The sequence below is a fragment of the Acinonyx jubatus genome, chromosome A3, assembly GCF_027475565.1.
Source record: "Acinonyx jubatus isolate Ajub_Pintada_27869175 chromosome A3, VMU_Ajub_asm_v1.0, whole genome shotgun sequence".
Taxonomy (NCBI): Eukaryota; Metazoa; Chordata; class Mammalia; order Carnivora; family Felidae; genus Acinonyx; species Acinonyx jubatus.
The window spans coordinates 89,498,375-89,521,646 of record NC_069388.1 but is presented as its reverse complement, the minus strand read 5'-3'; the positions used below and the strand labels follow the sequence as shown (position 1 = coordinate 89,521,646).

At 43.9% G+C, this 23,272-nt stretch overlaps 2 protein-coding genes across 2 annotated transcripts in view; one reads left to right on the top strand and one right to left on the bottom strand.

Annotated features, from left to right (window-relative positions):
- Positions 1-23,272, top strand: part of TACR1 (tachykinin receptor 1) — a 143,703-nt gene that overhangs the window by 104,414 nt on the left and 16,017 nt on the right. The gene's annotated exons all lie outside the window — the stretch shown is intronic.
- Positions 15,186-23,272, bottom strand: part of POLE4 (DNA polymerase epsilon 4, accessory subunit) — a 127,402-nt gene continuing 119,315 nt past the window's right edge. The window contains exon 4 of the mRNA XM_053200818.1: positions 15,186-15,220. Coding sequence (XP_053056793.1) covers positions 15,201-15,220 — 20 coding nt within the window. The 3' untranslated portion in view covers positions 15,186-15,200. The remainder of the gene's footprint in view (positions 15,221-23,272) is intronic.

Here is a 23,272-nt window from a genome sequence, read left to right as displayed (position 1 = left end):
GATCTTCAACATATGGTTTCATTTGATGAAAGGGTTCCATTTATTTTTTTAAAGTTTAAAACCATCACCCTAGTGTCTGTGGTCTCTTACAAATCTGCAGATGCCCTCAAGCTGGAGCACTGATTTTCTGGAGGGGGCTCTGAACCAGCCAATGTTTCCCCATAATCTCAACAGTGTGCCTGTCTGTTTTCAGAGAGGTAAGACAAGAGGAGACAAATACAGGGTTAGAACAAAGACGCAAGGTCCACACATTGATACAATCACATTTGGGCAGAGTCCTGGAGGAGATGAGAATGAGCTGTGTGCACACTGAAGAGTCGGCATTCCAGGCAGAGGACACAGCAAATACATAGTGCAGAGGAAGGAACATTTTTGGCATAGTCCAGGAACCAGAAGGAAGTCAGTGTTTGCAGGAGTGGAATGAGCAATAGGAGAGCAGTAAGAGGGAGGTTGTGGGGAGCAATTGCATGGATGTCACCTACACTCTCAGCGGGTAATCCACTGAAGGATCTTTTTTTCCTCCCAATTTTATTGAGATACAATTAAACATATAACGTTGTATTAGTTTAAGATGTACAGCATAAGATTTGATATATGCTTGTATTGCCAAATGATCACCACAGTAAGTTTAGTTAACATCTATCTATCACCTCACATAGTTACAAATTTTTTGTGCGTGATGAGAACATTTAAGATCTTACTCTCTTAGCCACTTTCAAACACACAAAACAGTATTGTTAACTATAGTCATCATGCTGTACATGACATCCCAAGGGTTAATTTATCTTATAACAGAAAGTTTGTACCTTTTTGACCACCTTCATCCATTTCTCCCACTCCCAGCTCCCGTCTCTGGCAACCACTGATCTATACTCTGTTTCTATGAGTTAAATTTGCATAGATTCTTTGGGGCGTTTGGGTAGCTCAGTCAGTCGAGCATCTGACTTTGGCTCAGGTCATGATATCACAGCTTGTGGGTTCAAGCCCCACATTGGGCTCTGTGCTGACAGCTCAGAGCCTGGAGCCTGCTTCAGAGTCTGTGTCTCCCTCTTTCTCTGCCCCTCCCCCACTCGTACTCACTCTCTCTCTAAAAAATAAATAAAACATTAAAAAATTTTTTTTGATTTATAAATTTGTTTAGATTCCACATATAAGTGAGATCATATGCTCTATGTCTTTCTCTGATATATTTCACTTAGCACAATGCCCTCATGGTCCATCCATGTTGTTTCAAATGGCAGCATTTCCTTATGTTAGAGGATCTTAGCAGAGAAATGGCATGGTGGAATTACATTTCAATAAGATCATGCAGAATGCAGTGCTGAACTAGGGACTCAAAGGCAGAAGCAAGGAGAGCATGACAGTCATTCTGTAGAAAGATGGTGGTGGCTTGGGCCAGGATGCTGCCTTTGGAGGTGGTGAGCAATGATCTGATTCCTGATATATCTTTGAAGGGAGAACTAGCATATGAAAAATCATGCATTTATGCATCAGGTGAGCCATGAGGTATCTTACTGTAAAAAGTGGTGGCAGATGCCATCTCTGGAACATGAAGAGCTCTAACCAGTGGCCTTATCTGACACTCTGTACCAGGCCCCCAGCCCTGTGTGCTATGCCAAAGAGAGGACTGTATGATGAGATTCCAAGATAGCTCGCTGAGACTGTGCTGCCTTATGCAGGTGCATTAAAACTAGAAACCACTATGATCAGATGGAAAATTGCCTCCACATGCCCTGAGAGCTCGAAGCTCTCCGTGGGAAACTGCCAGACTAGCTTAAAGATGGAAAGGGAGGGAAAAAGCTGAAAGCAGCTGGAGCAGAAAATTACAGGGAAAGGGGAGAAGATTTGAAATGCAAAGAGAAGGAAATCTCAGGGAAGGAAGGAAAGTAGCTTGGACCAAGGAATTGAAAGGGGGCAGTGACTGGAAGTTTGAGAGGTGCAGGTTACACCAGAAGTCCTACCTTTTCCATATGTTTGCTGGAAACTGACCTAGCTACCCCACCATTGCCCTAAGGTCTATAGCCTTAGGGGTCCCCACCTGATGGAAGAAGGAAGGACCATGTGTCTCTCCACCCCCGCATCCCAGCCTCACGGTCAGTACCCCCACTAGGGCTATTCCAGGCAGTCTGCAGGGGGAACAGAACAAAAACATTTATAAATTTATTCAACAAATAGCTATTAAGTCTCTACAGCAGTGAACAAAACAAAAATTATCCCCATCCTCCAGGTGCTTGAAATCAAGTGGCAAAGGCATCAAATAAGCACACAACTACAGAAACCATAGGTCATCAACTGTGATGAGCACTTTGAAAGACTAGCTCAGGCCTGTATGAGAGCAAATTAAAAGGTTGGAGGTTTCAAGAAAGAGGGGCTGTTTTGGGAAGGAGCTGGTGCCTAACGAAGGAGGGAAGAGGATCTCATTCCAAGCTGGAAGCACTGCAAGGAAAGACACTAAGGCTGGAAGCAGTAGGACAGGGACAAGAGCCACTGCCAGCGGGGGTGGCTGGAGTGGGGTGCAGGGGAGAGTGGCCTGGGGTGGCATGTCACACAAAGCATTGCTGGCCACATTGAGGGTTTGGGTTTCGCCTATCCACCTGTCACTAGAGGGGTGGCTTGGAGCCTCACACCACAGGACCACACTCCAAGGCACAGGTCAGAGAGAGAAGCAAGGACCCAGGCAAGGCAGGACTGCAGATGAGAAAAGCTCATTCCACCACAGAAGGGAATTTCCCTTGGAAGGATTCCCAAAACATCCCTGGATGCCTGTCGCTGGGGGCCGGGGGGTCAAGTGCCTTATAGGTTCTCTCTGTAACTCCATGTAGCACTTTGCTACATGAAAATACCACCAACAGGAAGTAGGCGATTGGAATCCTAAATCTGCTAGAACTGGTGACAGATACTTAAGCAACATCCTCCAAGGGAATGACTCGTTTAAAGAACCAGGTCTCAGCAGGGGAGAAGTGCTAAGTAATGGCAAGGAGATGCGCAGAAGTCCAATTATTTACTGTTTAAAATGGCGAGGGGTGTAGGAGTCCATGACAACCTGAAGACACAGCTGGGTAAGTGTTGACTAACACAAAAGGGAGTTTAATCACACATCTCCGCTTGAAGTTGTTTGTGACTGATAGGGCTTCTTTAGGCAAAGTTTTAATTAGTTTCGATTCAAATTTACACTTCTACAGCTTCTCTCAATAGTAAACCCTATCAGATGTGTGTGGTGAATGATGATCATTCTCTGCAACCATCTATTAACAGTGTATTCCAAATACACCAGAGAGATAAACATTGTTTTGCAGAGGGAAGTTTGCAAAGGCTTGTCCTTGGTAGTCCTTAGGGAAGAGCTACTGGGATCTCTTTTCCTGGATCTGTGACCAAATTGTCTTACTTCCTCAGTCTAAACCAGCACTGCCCAATAGAAACATAATGTGAACTATAAATTCAAGACACATATATCATTTAAAATTTTCTAGTAGCCACACTTTTTAAAGTAAAAAGAAACAGATGAAATTAATTTTAATAGTATATGTTATTGAACCTAACATATACATAGTAAATCAATTTAAAGTTTATTAATGGACTATTTTATATTCTTTGAATGTGGATATGGGTGTGTGTGTGCACATATACTCTCCTCAAAATCCACTGTGTATTTTACACTTACAGCACAGCTCAGTTCCTGCTGGTCCTATGTGGCCAGTGGCTACCATATTGGACAGGATGGAGTCTAGACAGTGATGGTTTCTTCTATCAGATTGAAGTTTTCATATTTTCCGTGTCACAGTGATCACTATCACAGTGATCACTCTCTGCCTGTTGCATGCTGAGCTGACGATTTCTTCTGCCTGGAAAAGATGACCCTAGAGTATCTGAATCTTCCATGATCACAAACTCAAATGACAAAGCTGAATTAAACATTCCTTCCCTTTTGAAACTTCCCCATTTCTGATTCTCTTGGCCTCCATTTTCAGCCAGTGTTTTATTCCTGTTTATTCTTCCTATGAAGCATCTCTCATATTTGTCCTTCCCCTATACTTCCAGTACTCTGACTGGGTCCTTTCTCTCACACATGGACCATTGAAACAGTGATGTGATCCCCAGCTACTCAAACCTGGCATGCTTCCTCCAGGGAATATAATGAAATGGACTGGGGACATGAGACTCCCCAGTGTTGTTCGTTCATTTATTCATTCAGCAAATACTTATTGAATGCCCACCATGTGCCAAGTGCTGTGCTTAGCCTGAGAATAATTCACACTTTTTAAAACTGGCATGATAATCTTCCAAGAGTCAGTGATAAATAATTTAAAATTTTAACAGATACAAAAATGTATCATGGAGTAGAATATAAAATCTACATGAAATTTGGAGATAAAACAAGAGGCTTCACATAAATGTCTAGGCTTGACATGCATAGCTTTGGGCTATGCCCTCGGAATCCCAGGAGGATACAAGTTCCCAGTTCCTGTGCTGCAAGAAACAACTTTGATCAAAAAGTCTAAGACCAGTAATTGTTCCTCCTTCTCCATTTGCCCTTTCCTCAACCCAAACAACACAGAGCTGTCAGAATGAGCTTGCCACAGTTCTTGTAATCACTCTGTGTTTAGCTGAAGGGCTCTTGATCTCTAGAAGTTTGAGTTTTAGGGAGACAAAGCTAACATTTCTGAAACTATTATTTCACAATTAAATTCTCAACAGGGTTGCCAACTAGTAATGCCCATGTACACAGTATGTTCTCTGAAAAAATGTTGTGCATGTTGATGGTGTGGATAGAGTATTCTAAAGGGACCAGAAAAGAGAAGTTATTTTATGGGATGAAAAAATCTGAGAAGTCTTCATAGAGGAGGTGGCACTTCAGTAAGATATAAAGAAATGGTCAGGAATTTAGCCACATGGGGAGTAGCAACAGTGGTAGAGGCTGGAAGGAATCAGCAATAACTGACTCCAGCCAGGTCACCTCATTACCTCCAAGACTTGCCTCAATCATTCATGTGCCTTGGAATTTTTTTCCCAGCCTTGATGGATACATCAAGGCAAAATTCAAATCCCACCTCCTAGAGGAGATCCTCCCAGATGCTTGCAGTTAATTCCAGTAAGAATTAGCTTGCCCCCAATCTTAGTGTCCCAAAGTGTAAGTAACAGACATGTTACAACCTTTTTGGCAAGATTGGAGAGTAATGACTTCCTCCCGTGCTGTGATCTGTGGTCATCAGCTTAATTACTTCAACCCCAGCTTCTGACAATCTTCTCTGCACCTTGTGATGCAACAGCCTGCCTGAGGTGATGCAGATGCTTAGGAAATGTTGATCTCTCCCTTGTGGAACTACCTTAGCACTCAGATCTGCCACTAACATTTGCAGGCCAAAAATAAGAGTGCAGCCACTATATCCTGTATAAATACTAACAAATTATAAATCAAGCTAATAAAACATTAATTAAAATCTCTATCCTCTTATCTTGAAAACTTATACCTTAATAAGGACCTGGAGGTCAAGTCTGAACCTTTTAATCCTTGGAGTTCTTTGTGGGAATGTGGCCTTGCAGGACAGCGCAACCTCTAGCTCTCAGCCTGGCCCACTTCCCTTCGCACCCCTGCCTCTGCCCCCTACCCATGTGACACCCCAATCTCTGAATCCAAGCTCTGTCCACCCCCAGCCCCCAAGAGCAACCCCAGGTGCCTTGGTGCCTCCCCAACTTCTTGGTGCCTTGGCCACCCCAGGCAACACAAGCAGCATTGTCCATCCTTGGGAAGACCGTCCCAAAGCAAGAGGCCCACACAGGCCCTAGAAGTAGGCTGTAGGGAATTCCAGGGTCCCAAGTACATCAGCATGACAAGGGTAAAGGGGTCACCTGTGGGCATGTCTTCTTGACTCCAAGAAAGGCATAGACTCTTCAATCTGTGTAGGTGGGCCTGGTCATACAAGGACCTATGTGTCCTAAAGCATAGGGCACGAGATGGTGACCCCCTCTTCCCCGGGCATAAGGGTAGGGTTAGCAGCACTAATGTGCTTTCCCTTTATACAATTTCACATCATTTATTATACAGTCTTATTCTGTTTCCTGAGTGTACATCATATTTCTCTACTCAATGGTAATTTCCCCCAGGGGCAGGCTTAGTGCTTCTTTGTCTTCCTCCCAGCACCTGTGGTGGGATGGGTTGAGGGACTGATGCATTGACTGACATGCCATTGTTCTCACAAGCAGTCTGTCACTGGCCTGGAATCAGGGCACTTTCCCAATTGGCTTTGTGAAGAGGATTCCTCCCTGGCTCCTCCTGACTAATCCATCCATTTTCATGGCACATCCCCTATTTTCACATTCAGCCCCTGCCCACAGCTTCCCTCCTCCAACCTTCCCCATTCAGGTATTACACTTCAGGAAGTGTTTCTTCTGTGTGTGCTAATCCATCAGCTAGTTGGGCTGAGTAATGATTACATCAACAACAATAATACCTGGTGCCTCATTCTTTTTTTTAACTTTCCTAAGTACTTCACATTGGTTATTTCTACATATCCTCCCCAAAGCCCTCAAAGGTAGAGATGTTCCTATTAGCCCTGTCTGAAAGTAGGAAAGGAGAAAACACTTACTCAAGTTCATAGGATTGGTGAGTAAATAAGCCAGAATTGAAGTTCTCGTCTTCTGACCTCTAGAGTAAAATGTTTTCTTCCCTAAACCAAGTGATGGCTCTAGACACCACATCAGTTTCCTGAGCCTCCTAATAATGTTCTTGTATGGTGGGTAATGCAACATATTTCCAAAGTTCTGAGTTAAAAAGACTATAAAATGTAGCTATAACTGGCCCAATGGGCCAGTGACTGTGTAACTATTAAAAGTCCAAATGAATAGCTCTTTCTGAGCATACCAACGGTGACAGGTGCTCAAGGGAAGAGATGATGATCGTGTGTGTGGGAGTGTGTTTTCATGTATGTGCTCTGTGTGTTTTCAGCCTTTTGGGGATCCAATTCAGGGATTAGTGACTGAGCACTACATTTTTCTTGCTCAGAACATTCAAAGAGACATTCAGTGTTACAGCCATTTGAAATGTGCATTATACTCTTATAAATATTTATAACAACTTAATTAGGAAGTTCTAATTGCATTTCGATTTCTAATTTCAGTAAGAATTATCTCTGTCCCAATCTTAATATCCTGAAGTGTAAGTAATAGACATGGAACAATCTTCTGTAAGATTGGAGAGTAACTACCTCCTTCTATGCTGTGAGCTGTCAGTATCAGCTTAATTACTTCAAATCCAGCTTCTGGCAACCTTCTCTGCACCTTGTGATGGTAGCAGCCTGCCTGACATGACATGGCTGCTTAGGAAATGAAATGGTTTCTCCATTTTCAGTCTTCTTCCCTCCAGATAACCCCAGAGACAACCATGGTATCCATCTTCCAGAATGTTGCTACAATTGGGACATCTCCCTGAAGAATAATCTCTCAGGATGGATGGAAACGATTTACTTTATAATGAACAAAAATGTATTAGGTCTAGAAGCACAACCTAGACTTCTCCTGAGATACAAATAAGTCTCATTTGAACATAGAGGGTGAGGCGGGATAACATTCCAGAGAGCGAATGAGTATGGAATGAATGAAAACAAGGAAGGAGAAAATCACAAGGCATTCTTGGCAGCAAGTTGTCCACAGTGACTAGAGATACCACTGGTACCACTGGTGGAAACAGTCAGTGAGAGATGAGGCAGGAAAGGCAGGTTGGACAGCTGGGGACCAGCAGTGGAGGGCATGAAGGACACGGTAGGTGGTAGCACTGGCTCACGGGCCAAGTTCAACATTTGAACTTTAACCAGGAGAAAGTAATCCAGGTTGGGGAAGAGAAATCTGGAAAGAATAGGGAAGAAAGCCTGGAGGGGAGAGACTAGACACAAAGATACATGCTAAGAAGACTTATTACAACAGCCCCTTCAACTATGATGGACAACCTACAGTAGTAATCATGTGTTGAGACAGAAAGGGATGAATAGGAGAATGGGAGTAAAAAGCTACCACATGGAGCAGGTGTGGGACTGACTTTGGGTCACTCTGGAGAGCAAAACTAGGACCAATGAATGGAAGTGACATGGAGGCACTTCATGTGGCTTCCATGTAAAGACAAATTCAGGAATAATTACTACTGAGAAGTAATGGTACAGGCTGCCTTGTAAAGTGGTGAGCTCCCTGTCATTGGTGGGGCCTCAAGTACAGACAGGATTTTGACGCTTTGTTAGGTTTGCCAGAGAGCTTATGGATGTATGGTTCAACATCTATGTTCACTACACTTGAACTTTAGAACTATTTTGTCACATTTTCCCCTTATAATTCTGAGAATCTTCAGGATTTATGATGGAATAGATTAAAAGATGGTGGGAAGGGGAAGAAGAACTAGGGATAAAGAGCTCTCATCTATCCAGAATCTACAAGAGGCAAGTCATGGTGCTAAGAATTTTGCACACAGCATAATTATCAGAAAAGGAACAAATGAGTTACAGTTTGTTTTTCTGATGCCCAAAGAAGATCTTTAGTTCCCCTGAATACATCCCTACCAGGGTCCTGGTTACACCTCTGTGCTGCCTCCATGAGGTTGGAAGTGGTTGAATGGTGTGATTGAAACAGGTTGGGGTAGAACATGGGAAAGCAAACCAATATGACATTGGATATTCTGCTTGGAAGGAAAGGATCTTAATAGAAAGGAGAAATAATAAAACAGAGGCAAGAGGGAACTAATAGAAATTAAGTTTTTTTTATTTTAAATAATATTGGGTTTTTGTCAAGCCCTTATGTGAGCCTGGTATTATGCTAGGCACTTTATTTTTTTTTATTTATTTAGTTTTTTAATTACTTTAATTTCTTTATTTAAATTCAAATTAGTTAACATACAGTGTAGTATTGGTTTCAGGAGTAGGATCCAGGGATTCATCTCTTACATGTAACACCCAGTGCTCATCCCAACAAGTGACCTCCTTAACACCCATCACCCATTTAGCCCATCCCCCAACCAACCTCCCCTTCAGCAACCCACAGTTTGTTCTCTGTATTTAAGAGTCTCTTATGGTTTGCCTCCCTCTCTGTTTTTATCTTATTTTTTCTTCCCATTCCCTATGTTCATCTGTTTTGTTTCTTAAACTCCACATATGAGTGAAATCATATGATAGTCTTTCTCTGACTGACTTATTTCGCTTAGGATAATACATTCTAGTTCCATCCACATTGTTGCAAGTGGCAAGATTTCATTTTTTATCTGAGAAATATTCCATTATATATAGATATAGATATAGATATAGATATAGATCATATAGATATATAGATACAGACATCCAAAATTTGTATGGAACCCGAACGGCCAAAGTAATGTTGAAAAAGAAAACCAAAGCTGGAGGCATAACAATTCTGGACTTCAAGCTGCATTACAAAGCTGTAATCACCAAGACAGTAGGACACTGGCACAAAAACAGACACATAGATCAATGAAACAGAAATGGACCTACAAATTGTATGCCCAACTAATCTTTGACAAAGCAGGAAAGAGTATCCCATGGAAAAAAGACAGTCACTTCAGTAAACAGTGCTGGGAAAACTGAACAGTGACATGCAGAAGAATGAAACTGGACCACTTTCTTACACCACACACAAAAATAAATTAAAAATGTATGAAAAATCTAAATGTGAGTCAAGAAACCATCAAAATCCTAGAGGAGAAAATATGCTAGGCACTTTAAATGAGCAATCTCATTTGCCTCTCAGAAACTCCTATGAGGAGAACTATAACATAATCTGCACTTTATAGATACATAAACTGAGATTTGGCAAGTTTAGAGATTCACTCAAGTCACACAACTTGCAAATTCATGCAAAATCCATTACTCCCAACCCAAATGAGACAATAACCAAGAATCCAAATGGAATCTGGACAGAGACACTGAATTTAATACTGGGCTCCTTAATTATTGAGTTTTGTATTCATGATCATCACAACTTGACAGCTCTGAGCCACCATTCTTCCCTCCATGAATCCTCTGAATTTTCAGTGGACTCAGGCTGCCAAGAATTTAGCAGGTGAATGAAGAGAGCAGGGACAGAGTCCGTGTTATTCATCACTATACCCCCAGCATCCCAGACCTGTTCCACAGTAAATGCACAGAAAATGGCAAATGGGTGAAGGAATGAATGAACGCACATGCTGACCTGTTGACTACAGGTCTCTCTGCCTTGGGATGACCTCCTAAGATCTCTAGCCGGGATATTCATGTATTTGTTGTTACCATGTCAATCATCAGATATTTATGGATTTTTGTAGCACTGTGTCAGGCATTTACCAACAATCTCTTCTTCCTTCTAGCCCCTTCTGAAAGTTTCATCATATAGGAAGAAAAATTCACAGCAGAACCATCTCCCCTCTTAGGGGAGATGTCCTAGCCACTGTAGGTTGATTGGCAGAAAAAGCACAGTCTCTGTTTGTCAAAAGACTTGAGTTTGAATCCTGTCAGTATTACTGCCAGAGTCTTCCCTCCCAGAGCCTCAGTCTATCAGTAAAATTAAAGTAATAACAGGTGTGTGGTGAGAACTATGTGAAATTACTTGTATAAAGCATCTGGAATCTAGTAGGCACCTGGTATATGCTAGTTTCCTCCCATCTTCCTATTGAGGAAAATAGTCAATAAACAAAAGAGTTACCTCTCCAAGACTTAGAGTTTCCAGTGTCTATGAGAGCTGGGGAGGCCTCAGAGGTAAGAACCCAGCCCATCACTACAGAGATAAGGAAGAGATGCAGAGACAAGCCACAGCTAGCCCGGTGTTGCAACAGTGATAATCAAGGCCAGCAAAGCCAGCCCCTGTTACCACACTAGCCATGCCCAGTTAGCCCCTTTACGCTGCACTTGGAATTGCCACTTAGGGAGGCTAGACTCCCAGTTTTCACAGATGGCCTCTTCCATGTTTGGAGAAGCATTTGCTCTGTATTAATGCCAGCCTTCCAGTGGAGGCGGCTTGGACGGCCTTCCTCACTCTGTCACCTCCTAATTGACTTCAAGAGGCAAACCAGACATGGAGCTCCCAGAAGTTGCATCGACCAGGCTGTTCTTCAGCTGACAAAGAGCTTTATAAACTTCTGTATGTGTAAAGCTGCCTGGGATGGGGGTGGGGGGAATTTGGGAGGTGAAACCGTCAGGGAAAACTTCAGGTGATAGATTCTCCCAAGACCTGCTGAGTAAGAGCACCAGCTGCCACAGGGCTCAGAAGAATCCATCATGTGACAAGGTCTTTCCCCAGACACTGCCTGACATGGGAGTATGAGTATTTCATAGAATCTGACCCAAATGGCCCACTCCCTTCTTTTCAGATATGAGAAACTGAGGTCTAGCAAGAGGAAAAGACTTGCTCAAGATTACATAGGAAATTAGGAGAGACAGAATAGCAGAGCAGATCCAAGCACAAACCTATGTCTGCCACTCACTTGCAGTGTTAAAATCTCCTGCCCACCGTGTTTGTGCATTTATCCATTTCTCCTAGTAATTATGTTAGCTATGCTTTATACCCATAGTATAACATAGTGGAGCTATGTTGTACAGATTCAAATAAGTTATAACTTTCTGGTGGTTTTATAGAGAGTCTCTTGATTCCTAATGTTGGACATTAGGATATTAGATATTCCTAATTTGTGCCTTAATGTCTGTTTGTCTGATGTTAACATAGTGCCTCTTATTGGAATATTTTCTTCTGTCCTTTTCCTTTCAGTCTTTCTGTATCCTTAAGTTTTATGTGTATCTTTCATAAAGAGCATTTAGCTGGAATCGTTGTTGTTGTTGTTGTTGTTAAAATATAATCTTACCGTCCCAACCTTTCAGCCAGTGAATTTAGTCTCTTTACATTTATCATGATCATTGACATGTTTTTTTTATTTCTACCTTTTTATTTTCCTAGAACATTTATTATGTATATTTTTTATTTTTATAAATGAATGTACATAGCACATATATAAGTAATGGGACATATTAATAATTTGAAACATGAGATGAGCATCTTGTAAACTACAGCATTATTAAGCCACAGAAATCCTCCTTCCTTCCCTCCCATATGTGGTCTGTATGCAGTCCTAAACAACAGATTGCTTAGTTTTGCTTGATTTTCACCTTAACAAAAATGGTGTCCTACTTCAAGTAGTTTTCATGATTAGCTTAAACTTTTTGCTTAACCTTGTGTTTCTGAGATTTGTCTGTTACTGTATGTAGCTGTGGTTTATTAGTTTTAACTGCTGCATACTATTCCATGTGTAAGGACTCCATAATTTATTTATCCATTCTTTTACTTGTCACTTGGGTGGTTACCCACTTTTTGCTACTGTGAACATTTTTATGTATGATTCCTGAGTTGCAAGTAGAAGGGTTTCTCTAGGGCACATATCTTAAAGTGAAATCAACGGGTTTGTACATGTTCAACTTTGTAAGATAACACCCCTAAGATCATTGTTTTCCAAAGTGAGTGTTCCAGTGCACATTCACCAGCAGTGAATAAGAGCCCCTTTTGTTCCATGTCCTTGCTAACATTTGGTGTTGTCGGGCTTCTTTATTTTTGCTTATCTAGTAAATGTGAAATGCAATCTTTTCGTAGTCTGAATTTGCCTTTCCTGAGGAAGGACATAGTTGTTTCAGGAGCAGGAAGTGATCAGCTGCATAGAATGCTGCTTCTAGATGTAATGGCTTAATGGGTCACCCCCTCAAAGATGTCTGCATTTAATTTTTTTTTCAATATATGAAATTTATTGTCAAATTGGTTTCCATACAACACCCAGTGCTCATCCCAAAAGGTGCCCTCCTCAATACCCATCACCCACCCTCCCCTCCCTCCCACCCCCCATCAACCCTCAGTTTGTTCTCAGATGTCTGCATTTTAATGCGGGACAATGTCTGCACTCAAAGGAATGGATCTTAAGTCGTGTATAATCAGCCCTATCACAGGCCAGTGAGAGAGGAGACAACTAGGAAGAGGAGCAGATTCACAGTGCCCCCCACATCTAAGGTGACCAACCATTCGGATTTGCCTAGAACTGACAGGTTTCCTCAGATGCAGGACTTTTTGTTTTAAAACCAGGAAAATCCCAAGCAAGCCACAACAAGCTTGTCACATACTCACACTACACATATCGTTGTCTTCCAACCCTATTAGTCCTAAAACATTTTACTCCATGCAAGGAGCCTAATTGTCATGCACGCATGCACACACACACACACACACACACACACACACACACACAAAACAGGCCTGGTCTCCATGGTGGCAGATGGCAGCATATAGCTGCAATCTGAACTACCTTCTCACCTGAAAACATTGCTCCAAAGGACCATCCCTGTTCACAGTGAATAAGGTGAGTGAAAGAATTTTATTTACTACTTCAAAAGAAAAATCTGGATCACATTGCATTGTATGCCAGTTTCTTAGTAGCTGTTTTTCCAAAAAATCCCTGTTTCCCCCGGCTGGGGAAATGTGATGGCTCGAAAACACATCTCAAAAATGATACAGGCCCCAGGGCCAGTCTGCTGGGAGAATCAGCCACATGCTATAGAGCCACGTTATGCGGACATGTAATCCAAACTCTGCCTCCCCCACAAGGTCTGAGTACACCCAGGAGCTCCTGATGGATGCCTGTGTCTCAAAGCAGACTTAATGGGGCTCTTGCCAGAGGTGGGGGTTTCAGGGAACAAAGACGACAGGAACCACCACTGTCGGTTTTTCTCCCTTGCAGCAAGTTATGACAGCACAAGTCAACACCTGTGTCAACAGTTCCTCATCTTGCAAATAGTTTTGGTGCTTCTTGTGAGCTGGGTTGGCATTTAGCAGGAGCGCATGCGCACAGCTGCACCTGTTGTGAAAGTAGTCTGATACTTCCGTCCGTTTGGTAAATAGTGTAACATGAGAAATGCTTTTAAAAAATAGTCACTAATTAGTGACCTACATTCTAATATGTGTGGTTTATCTCAGACACTGCAGGTGCAATATAATTCCGAGACATCTTTTTGTTGTTATTTGGGCGGAGCACAGAATGGCAAGAGGCCACTGTAAGCATCCTTTATTCACTTCAGGGATTGTGATGTTGCCTTCAGGTTCAGGTTCAAAGCCCTAGGGTAGGAAAGGGCTTCCCAGGTGGGCCCAGGAGAACCTATTCTGTAATTGCCTCACCCTGCCTGGCAGAAACGGTCCCAAACGGCAGGTTTGGGAGCCTTGCTTTATTTGGCCTGTGTCTCTTAGTCCAATATGAGGCCGTGGAAAAGGAATCTGCCCAGAATCCCATTAAATGGCCAGAAGAGTGTCTCAGGAAGTGGCAGGGGGACTCTCTTCTCTGTCTTCCTACCTCCCCCTGAGTGTCTCCAGACAGAGAAGACTATGCCAGCCTGCCCTCCCCACAGGCTAACAGCTCCCTCCCCACCAGACCAGTTCAGTGGGCGCCCACCTGACTCTGGGCAAGAAAAGTCCCTGGAGCACCCTCACCTGTGAGCAACCACTATGGCCTCGTCCTTCAGTCCCTCTTGTTTCTTTCTCTCTTTTGCCTTCACCCCATTTAGTAACTGGGCTCACACCAGTTGCTGCCTTTCTGGCTGGCAACAACATCACGTGCAGCCCCTTATCACACACACTCCCTCGGAGGTAGGTGGTCAGACAGAAGACACAGGAACCAAGGCTGGTGACTAGCAGACAGTCACAACCCCTCTCACCCCTCCTCCTCCTCTCAGAAATAAAGTCACCCTCTGACTTTAGATGTCACTGGGCACTTCCACACACAGGATGCAAGAGCTGTCTGTGCAAGCCAGGCTGCAGGGCTGGGGGTCACCTCAACACCCAGTCAGGGTCATCTGGGAGTGGGGGGCTGCAATGCAGTTGGGAGCCAGGAGTGGGAGTCAACAGACGGTAGCTCATCTGGATGGCGATCACAGGCAACAACACAGAATGATGGTCCTTGAACAATGGCCAGATTCTCAGTGATTTCCAGACACCCAGTCTAAATGCCAGTGGCTAGTGAAGTTTTCTCTTTTAATGTAGTGAGATGTTTTAATTTAAAGGTCTGCCTCTTCTGCAGAAATTATGCCCTTACATCTATCCGTAGTTAAAATGTAACTTACTGAATATAATAATGATGCCAGGAGTCGGTAGCTTAGCTTAGTTTCCTTTTGGTTTAGCTTAGGTTGGCTTACCTTAGGTTAGTATTTGTAATGTCCTTACTTGACACAGCAAGAGACTGAAAAAAAAAAAAAGAAAGAAAGAAAACCTACATCAGTCCACAAGTTTTGTTAAACTTTTTCCACGAAATGTAGACGTCTGTGAACCACAGACCTTGAAGGCTTGAGCAAAAGTGTCCTGAAGTTGACCTCACCTTGCTAAGCCATCCTCAGGACACCAGCTGTGTGCCAGGCACTTACAAGCTGCGGGTGTCCCCTGGGGGGCAGGCGTGTTTGCACCCCTGACAGATCCCCACTGTGAAGGAGGGTGCACTGCATTTCAGCCTCTTGGAGTCCGATGCCAGGAGGCCCCGTTCAGCCAGCAACCCTCCCAGTGCCCCATCTGATTATGTGATCTGCAGCCTGTGGATCTGGCCAGCACTAGCATCTGGTCTGCTTACCAGTCATACCTCTCCCAGAAAATGGCATACAAATCAGATTCCTGAGAGCACGGTTAGCATGCCCATGCCTCTGAGGCTGACAAATGAGGGTTCTGGGGCCCAAAGCCTGGGGCCAGCCCCTGCACTCGAAAGACCTCAGCAAGGTGATTGCCTTTTGGGGGTCTCTTGCAGCCAACCAGTCAGCCATCCCCAGAGACATCTTTGTGTGCCACAGACACCCATTTTCTTTCAAACTGCAGTAAAGTTCACTGACTAATCTGTCTAGGGAGGAATTTGGACAATTGCTCTAAGCTAGACTTGAATCTGGATCTATACTGTTTTAAGCGGATGGATTTGGGTTCCCTCTTTGAGTTCTCTTCACATGTAGGTGGGGCCACCTGCCTCAGAACCACTGAGGCACTTGTTAACACTCAGGTCCCAGGCCCTCCCTCAGAATCTCTGGGGTGGGGCCCAGGAATCAGCTTTTTAAAAACATGCCCATGGTGATTTTTTGTTTTAGACAATCTATCTGAGAACAACAGCCATAGAGATGGAAGACAGCCAACGGGATTTCACACGATGGGAAAAACCTCTAGGCTTTCTCCTTCTAGGCCCAGGAAACCAACTTATTTCCTATCTTTAAAACAAATTTTTGTTATTGTCCAGTTGGCACCAAAACAGGTTTTGACCCAAGGAATGAACTCAGAGTCTGGAATAAGCCTGGGTTGTGTCAGTCAATTAGGGCTGCCGCCAACAGAATATCATACACTGGGCGGCTACAACCACCAACACTTACTTCTCACAGTTCTAAAGGCTGGGAAGTCCAAGCTTAAGGGGCCTGCCTATTTCGTTCCTGGCGAGACCCAGGAGAGCCGCCTTCTTGCTGTATCCACACTTGGTACAGACAGATCGTCTCTCTTGCACCTCTTCTTATGAGGTCACTAATCTTATCATGAGGGCTCCACCCTCAGGACCTAATTGCCTCCCAAAGACTCCACCTCCCATCCCATCCCATTGGGGGTTAAGGTTTTAACATGTGAATTTGGGGGACACAAACATTGAGTCCATAGCAGGGGTCTTGCTGGAGAGTCACAGTGAAAAGCAAAGAGGTTTTGAAGTTGGACCCTTACCGGTCCCCTTCCCACTCCTGATTTTCTGGGATTGGAGAGAGAGGAATGCAACAAGTAGCCTCCTCCATCCACCTGCCCGTGGATCCCCCAGGTGGACAGTGGTGGCCTCAGGGTTCTGCTTTTCACCGACAATTCAGCAGAACACAAGAGACAGCCAGGAGGGGTTCTGTGAATGGCGCCATAATGAGGAGGGACACAGGATGGGACAGCTATGAGAGTGCTAAAGAGTTTCTTAACCCTTCAAGGCCTCTCTTACACCTTTAATCTCTGGTACCCTGGGGCCTCTTGGGACCTCATTTCCACAGTGTGAGGGCAGAATGGTAGAGTGGAAAAAGAGAAAGAGATTAAAATCCCAGCTCAAACTTCATGTTAGTACTGTGATATCAGTCCACCTCAAATTTAAGTGGAAAATTGAGGTAATGAAACCCCACCTTAACAGATTGGTGTAGGCATTAAACAGGGTAATGCATGGTAACTTGCTGGCCTGCAGTTGGTGCTAAACCAAGGGGAGCTCAAAAAATGACTTCGCCAAGGCATCACTCCCTACATTTTCCACAGTGTCCATGGCCGATCTGCAGCCTCTGCACTCTCACCTCATATTCTTACATTTTTTCCCCTAGCATACCTGCACGTCCCAGGAATGCCAGCAGAAATCAGGAAATCTGGCTAAGTATAGCTGTATTAGTCCACACTGCCGGCAACCTACCAACACCTCCCATATTGATGTCATGAGCTGCCTTCCTGTGGCTGCCCTCCTCAGGTCTCTGTTCCTTCCCTGTATCTTTGACTCAGCAGATGATTCAATTCAACCCCACCGAGAAGACAGAAACTGGACCTTTCCTTCCTCCCTTCCCTCCCTCCCCCTACACTTGAGGCCTGGTCCTGCTCCTTCTGAGCTATCCCCAGCTAACCCCCTCTTTATAGCACCATTGACTCCTGTCTTCACTCACAAATCCATGCAGAGCTCTCCCCAGACTAAACATTGGCCTCCTGGCTGCCTCACTGCTATCCCATCTCAGCACAAACATCTATGTGATGCTCGCTGAAGTTATAGTTTTCATTGAAATACTCCTTTGTTCCTGCTATCTGCTTTTGTCCCCATCCTGACGCTGAAATTGCTCATGAGTGACCTCATCATTGTCAAATACAGTAGTCTGTCCTCAGTTCTTTTCCACTGTGGGAAGAGCATAAGAGAAAACAAGGTGGGTGAGAGCAGGAGGGAACATTTCCTGAGCAGCCACCAGGTTCCAAGCACTGATCTGGGCACCAGCTCACGAGTAAGAGCAGAGGTTGCAGATTATGTTACAGAGAGCTTTAAGCATCCTGCTAAGGAGTTCAGGCTTACTCTGGTAAGCAGATGGAAGCCTGAACAGGGAGGTCATTTGTATCACTGATCAGAGCTGGGTTTCAGGCAAGCTTAATCTATGGTTGATAATTTAGGGAGTGGAGAAGAAAGATACTCTCTGCTTCTGCTTTCAGAGAACTTGCAGGTAACTTGGAAGATAAAGCTCGTGTGCATGGAATGAAGAACTGTACAAGGCGTCAAGTAATCAAAAACTAAGTCGAGGGAAAGTGGTCTGGAGGATCAGAGGATTTGGAGGGGTTAAAAAGACCAGAGAAGCTTCCAACAGAAGCTTGGAGCTACCCTCGAAGAAGGATGGGGCTAGGGCCGGTGCCACAAGGAAGCACAGCCCAGGAGCATAAATGAGACCGGTGAAGGCACTGCGCTGGCCGGCACTGCTTTCCTCTGCAGTGGCTGTGACCCAACCCCTTCTCTTCGCAGTGCAGTGGAGCAGGGGCCCGTGGATTTTAAGAGGCCGGTAGTAAATGCTGCAGGCTTTGCAAGACCTGGGGTCTCTGCCCGCAGCTCCTCCCCTCAGCCGCTGCAGCACAAAAGCAGTTGCTGACATACTTAAAGCAATGGGCATGGCTGTGTTCCAAGAGATTTTTATGGTCCCTGAATTTTTATGGTCCCTGAATCTGAATTTCACATAATTTTCACATGACATGAAATAATCTTCTTTTGATTTTTTTTTTATCATTTAAAAATGTAAAAATCATTCTTAGCTCACAAACCCTATGAAAACAGGTGGTCACCTGACTTGACCGATGGGCAGTAGTTTGTAGCCCATGCCATGGAGGACTAAAGCATGGAGTCCCATGTGGTGTCAGGGGACCTGGGTCCACACCTGACCATTCCCCTCCATCACCACGACTCACCAGATGCACAGCTATGTGGAAGCTACCTCTCTGTGTCTCAGCTTCCTCACCTTCAGAGTAGAGATAAAGATAGGAGCATCTATTTCCTCTGGTTGCCGTGCAGATTAAGTGAGCAGGAAGTCTTGAACCCATTAAACTTCCCCAGAGGTACAGAGGAGCACAGAGTACAGAGCATAGGTGTGATTGGGAAATAACTTGAGACTCAGAGGTGTGAGATTTAGGGTCTCGTTTGAGATCTGCTGCATGATCTTTGAAGAGCAGTTCCTTAGTTTCCTCTTATGTAGAGTTGGAATGATCTTACTCACTCTGAGGGGGATTGGCTGGGGCAGGAGGGAAGGAGGTGGGCGGGAGAAAATGACAAAATAAATATGGTTGCACTTGGAAAAGGTAATGAGGCTTTGTATCACCCAGTACCCAGATCTTGGTTTCTAATTTTGGCTTTAACAAAAAGGAACCAACACACACACCTCCACACACAAACAAACAAGGTTGGAAGTCAAGAGACATGGAGGGGCAATCAGAAGAGCTCCCAATGACTAAAGTTGGAGCAATTAGAACAAAATAAATAAAGTAGTATTGGATTATAATCCAAGGTATAGAATACATATACATAGGTCCATATTCATATAAAGGATTGAATAAACAAGTAGGTGAGGAACAACAGACAAATATTCTATTGGTCCCATATTACCCCATGCAGAAATATTCCAAATAATTTATGTAGATACCCTACTGTCCAGGAGGGGGAACATAACTCCCTATCCTCAAGTGTGGGCTGTGTGTAGTGACTCTCTTCCAAAGAGTACAGTATGCAAAGGGGCAGGGAGTAGCTTTAGGATGGATAAACCTGACAAATGCTACCTCAGTCAAGTGATCCAAATCAATACCAACAATGATAAGCCATATTAATAGCATGTACCCTTGATATTATGTGATGAGAATGGCATCTTACCTCTGGGGTCTTCCTCCAAAAAACCCATGTCCCCCATCTTGTAATGAGAAAAACATTAGACAAATCCCAGCTAAGGGACACTCTACAAAATGCCTGACTCAAAACTGTCAAAGTCGTCAAAAACAAGCAGTCTTGAACTTTGTTTAATAACAAAGCATCGTTCTTAGTAGGAAGCCTAGTTTAATAGGCAAAAGTAATAAAGATAGGAATGCTATTAAAAAGTAGGCAAAAACGGTTGTCCACAGCAATAATCACAAACAATTCCTCATCTTCTCCTACCTCCTGCTCTCATACGCATCACTGCCCCCTTCAGGCCCTCCCCAATCAGAACCTCCTTCCCACATCAAGTCCACACAGAAGGTCTATCTCTAAGGCACAGATCAGCTTAGCTTTTATTCCAGCAATAAAGACCCCTTTTTTTGTAAGAGGAAAGGCTCATAAAAGTTGGTTGCAGAAATTACTAGATTCTCTTTGGCCAGCTTGGAGAGGCATGAAAATCTATCAATACTCCCACATTAAAAATGTTTGTCCTCTCACATACAATCCCCATCCGATTTCAAATTGATTAATGTAGTCTCCTTGAATATTTTTTGTGAGACACATAAATTGCATCACTCTGTTAATGGAAGCTACAAACTGGCGGCCTGTGTGGCTCATGGTATAATGGTCTAGTGTCTATGCTAAGAAGACACTAACTTTTGGCTGAGGAACAGAAAGTAGGGTGTTTGTCTTCCCCACATGTTTCAGCCAATTGAGATCCTCTTTGGGCTCAGGGCTCAAGACAAGAAAAGACAGTAGAAATACAAGAACAAATTCAGGTATAAACCAGAATCCAAGACTTGTCCATATTCCAAGTCATCCATGTAGATGAACTTGAATGCTAGGCCTGATGTTTTTAGCTATGCTATTTTTCAATAAATTACCTGCCTTTATCAAATGCTGTGGATAATTTTTGTGCTTGATGTATGTGTTCCTTCTTTAAAAACTATGGTTTCCCTGCTCTGCATGACATTTATCCATTCTTCTTCTGAGCTCATCTGAGCAGAAAGAGGAAAAAATGCAAAGGGTTGCAAAGAGAAAAGGACAGATCTGTTTTCTATTCCCATTTCAACCCTGAGTGACTTGAACAAGGCAATTACCTTCCCTGTACTTTAATTTTTCAATTTAAAATGGGGTTAGCAATAACTGTCTCTTACCCCAAGTCCCAGAGGTAATCACACAAAGACAAATCCACTTGGCAGAAACACCTTTACAATGAAACTACTGCACACAGGCCATGTGAAATTTCTACATCTTTTACAAGCCAACAGCTATTTATATTGTACCATGCTTCAAACTAGATTTCATCAGAAGATATCTCCCAAAGAAAAGGAAAATGGCCACTAACTGGCCATTTGTTAGCAGGTGTTAGTGCTAAGATTTGCTTTGTGAAGAGGAGATACTTTGCAGACACAGCATGAGAAGGGGCACTTGGCATGAGCACCATGAGTCTGGGAACTTAGTCCAGACAGGGTGGACAGGCTATTATGACTCGGATTGTTTTGATTATTTTAAGTGTTCCTCAGATCCCAGGGACGAGGGGGAGTGTAAAAACCAGCCAGCACCTACATTTATGGTGCAACTTACTTACATCAGGAAATGTTTACCGATACCATTTGGCACCGATTGGAGCAGTTTTAAAACAATGCCCCACCAAAAAATAAATACATAAGTAACTGTATGTTAAATGTTCAAAAGAATGATAAAGTACAAGCATCAGTTCTGCTGCATGTATCTGAGTCCCCCTCAAGTCCAATTTCATTAGAGGCTGCAGCAGCCAGGGCAAAAAGCACATCCCAGATCTGTCCTTGGTTACTCATCCAGCAAGGTGGATTCGCTGAAGTGATAGTCTGCCAACCTCAAGCAGAGCGTATTAACTATCTGGAGGGGTTGAGGGTGGGTGAGTTGTATCAGCAAAACATTCATCAGTGCCTGCCAATACTTGTAAAAAACATGTCGCAGACAAAAAATGCAGTCTTGTTCTCAATGGGATTGTAATAAACCAAAGAGGCTAGCAAAGCTCGTGCTACGTTGGTAAACACTGGACCGAGGTACATACTGGAAAATGGCATCATGACATGGTAAGGGATTGGGGGGGGGGGGGTGGTGGTGAGTTGGGCCCTGTGCAATGAATGCAAGCACATAAAATGCGCGATGCTTTAAGGCCCCTGTTACGGGGAAATGCCTGTACTGTCAAGGAAATGCTGATTGGTCCGGGTGCCGGTTTCAGTTTGGCGCCACCTGGTGGTGATTGTCTGCCCAGACGTTGCTATCTGGACTGTCTGGCGTGGTTGGGGCTTCCAAAACTACTAAGGGGATTCCAGGAATATCTACATGATTTGATGTCATCTGCCAGACAGAGAAGATTGACCAGGGAATGGAATACAGACTCAGGGGCTCCCTCTCTGTCTCCCTGCCTCCGGAGACAGAGTCTCCTTCTCCACCACATTCCCTACCCCACCAAAGTAAGAACCTTCACCCACCACGGCATCTTCCTGGCCACCACTAGCTCAGACCATCCCCTTTGGCCCCACTCCGGAAACAACTCCTCCTCCTTAATTTCCTCAAGGCCCCACTGATGTGGAGTTGTCGAGGCTGTTTACAGAACATGAGAGGAGTGATTATAGAAATTAGAGAATTACAGCACAAGACAGGATAATACCTTCTTGAATTTACCCTCAGATACCACTGTTCTTTGTACTCTGTTGAGCAGTCCTCACCACAGGCAAACTCTTGCTGGCTGTGCCCTTTTACTAATCCCTGCTTTCAGTCATGGGGTTCAGGAACGCTCACTCTTGTTCTCTCTGTCTCTCCCAGCCCCCTCCCCTCCCTCTCATGCCTAATCTCTCATCTTTCTCTTTTTTTCTTGGTACTTATACTCTTGATATTCTCTTACATAGAGACAGGTTGAGCATATGTCTCCCTTCCTCAAATTAAACTTCTAGCCTATCTTCTTGTGCTTGAACACAATAAGGTCCTCGGCTAAACCAAGGGCCATCTGATTTATGTTCTTCTCTCAGCATTATGAAGTCTGCAGAAGCTTTGTAATTCAGGGTTTATTTTGTTCTTTAACATATAACCCAGTGAAAATTTCAGGCAGGGGTATAGTCCTCCTGTCTCTACCCTATTCCCATGAGCAGACTGGAAGGAGGAGGGGTGTAGGTAAGGGAGCTTGGTTTCTTTCTGCTTGGGAGTCCGTTGTTTACATGTCTCTTCTTAGAGCATTTCCAAACTCTGAAGCCATTCCCGGCAACACGTCCTCTTTAGGACCTTTCTCTTTGTCTGAGAGAGCTGACCAAGAGAAACTCTGAAACCAGGACATCATGAGAACCAGTGCAGGGTTGGGCCAGT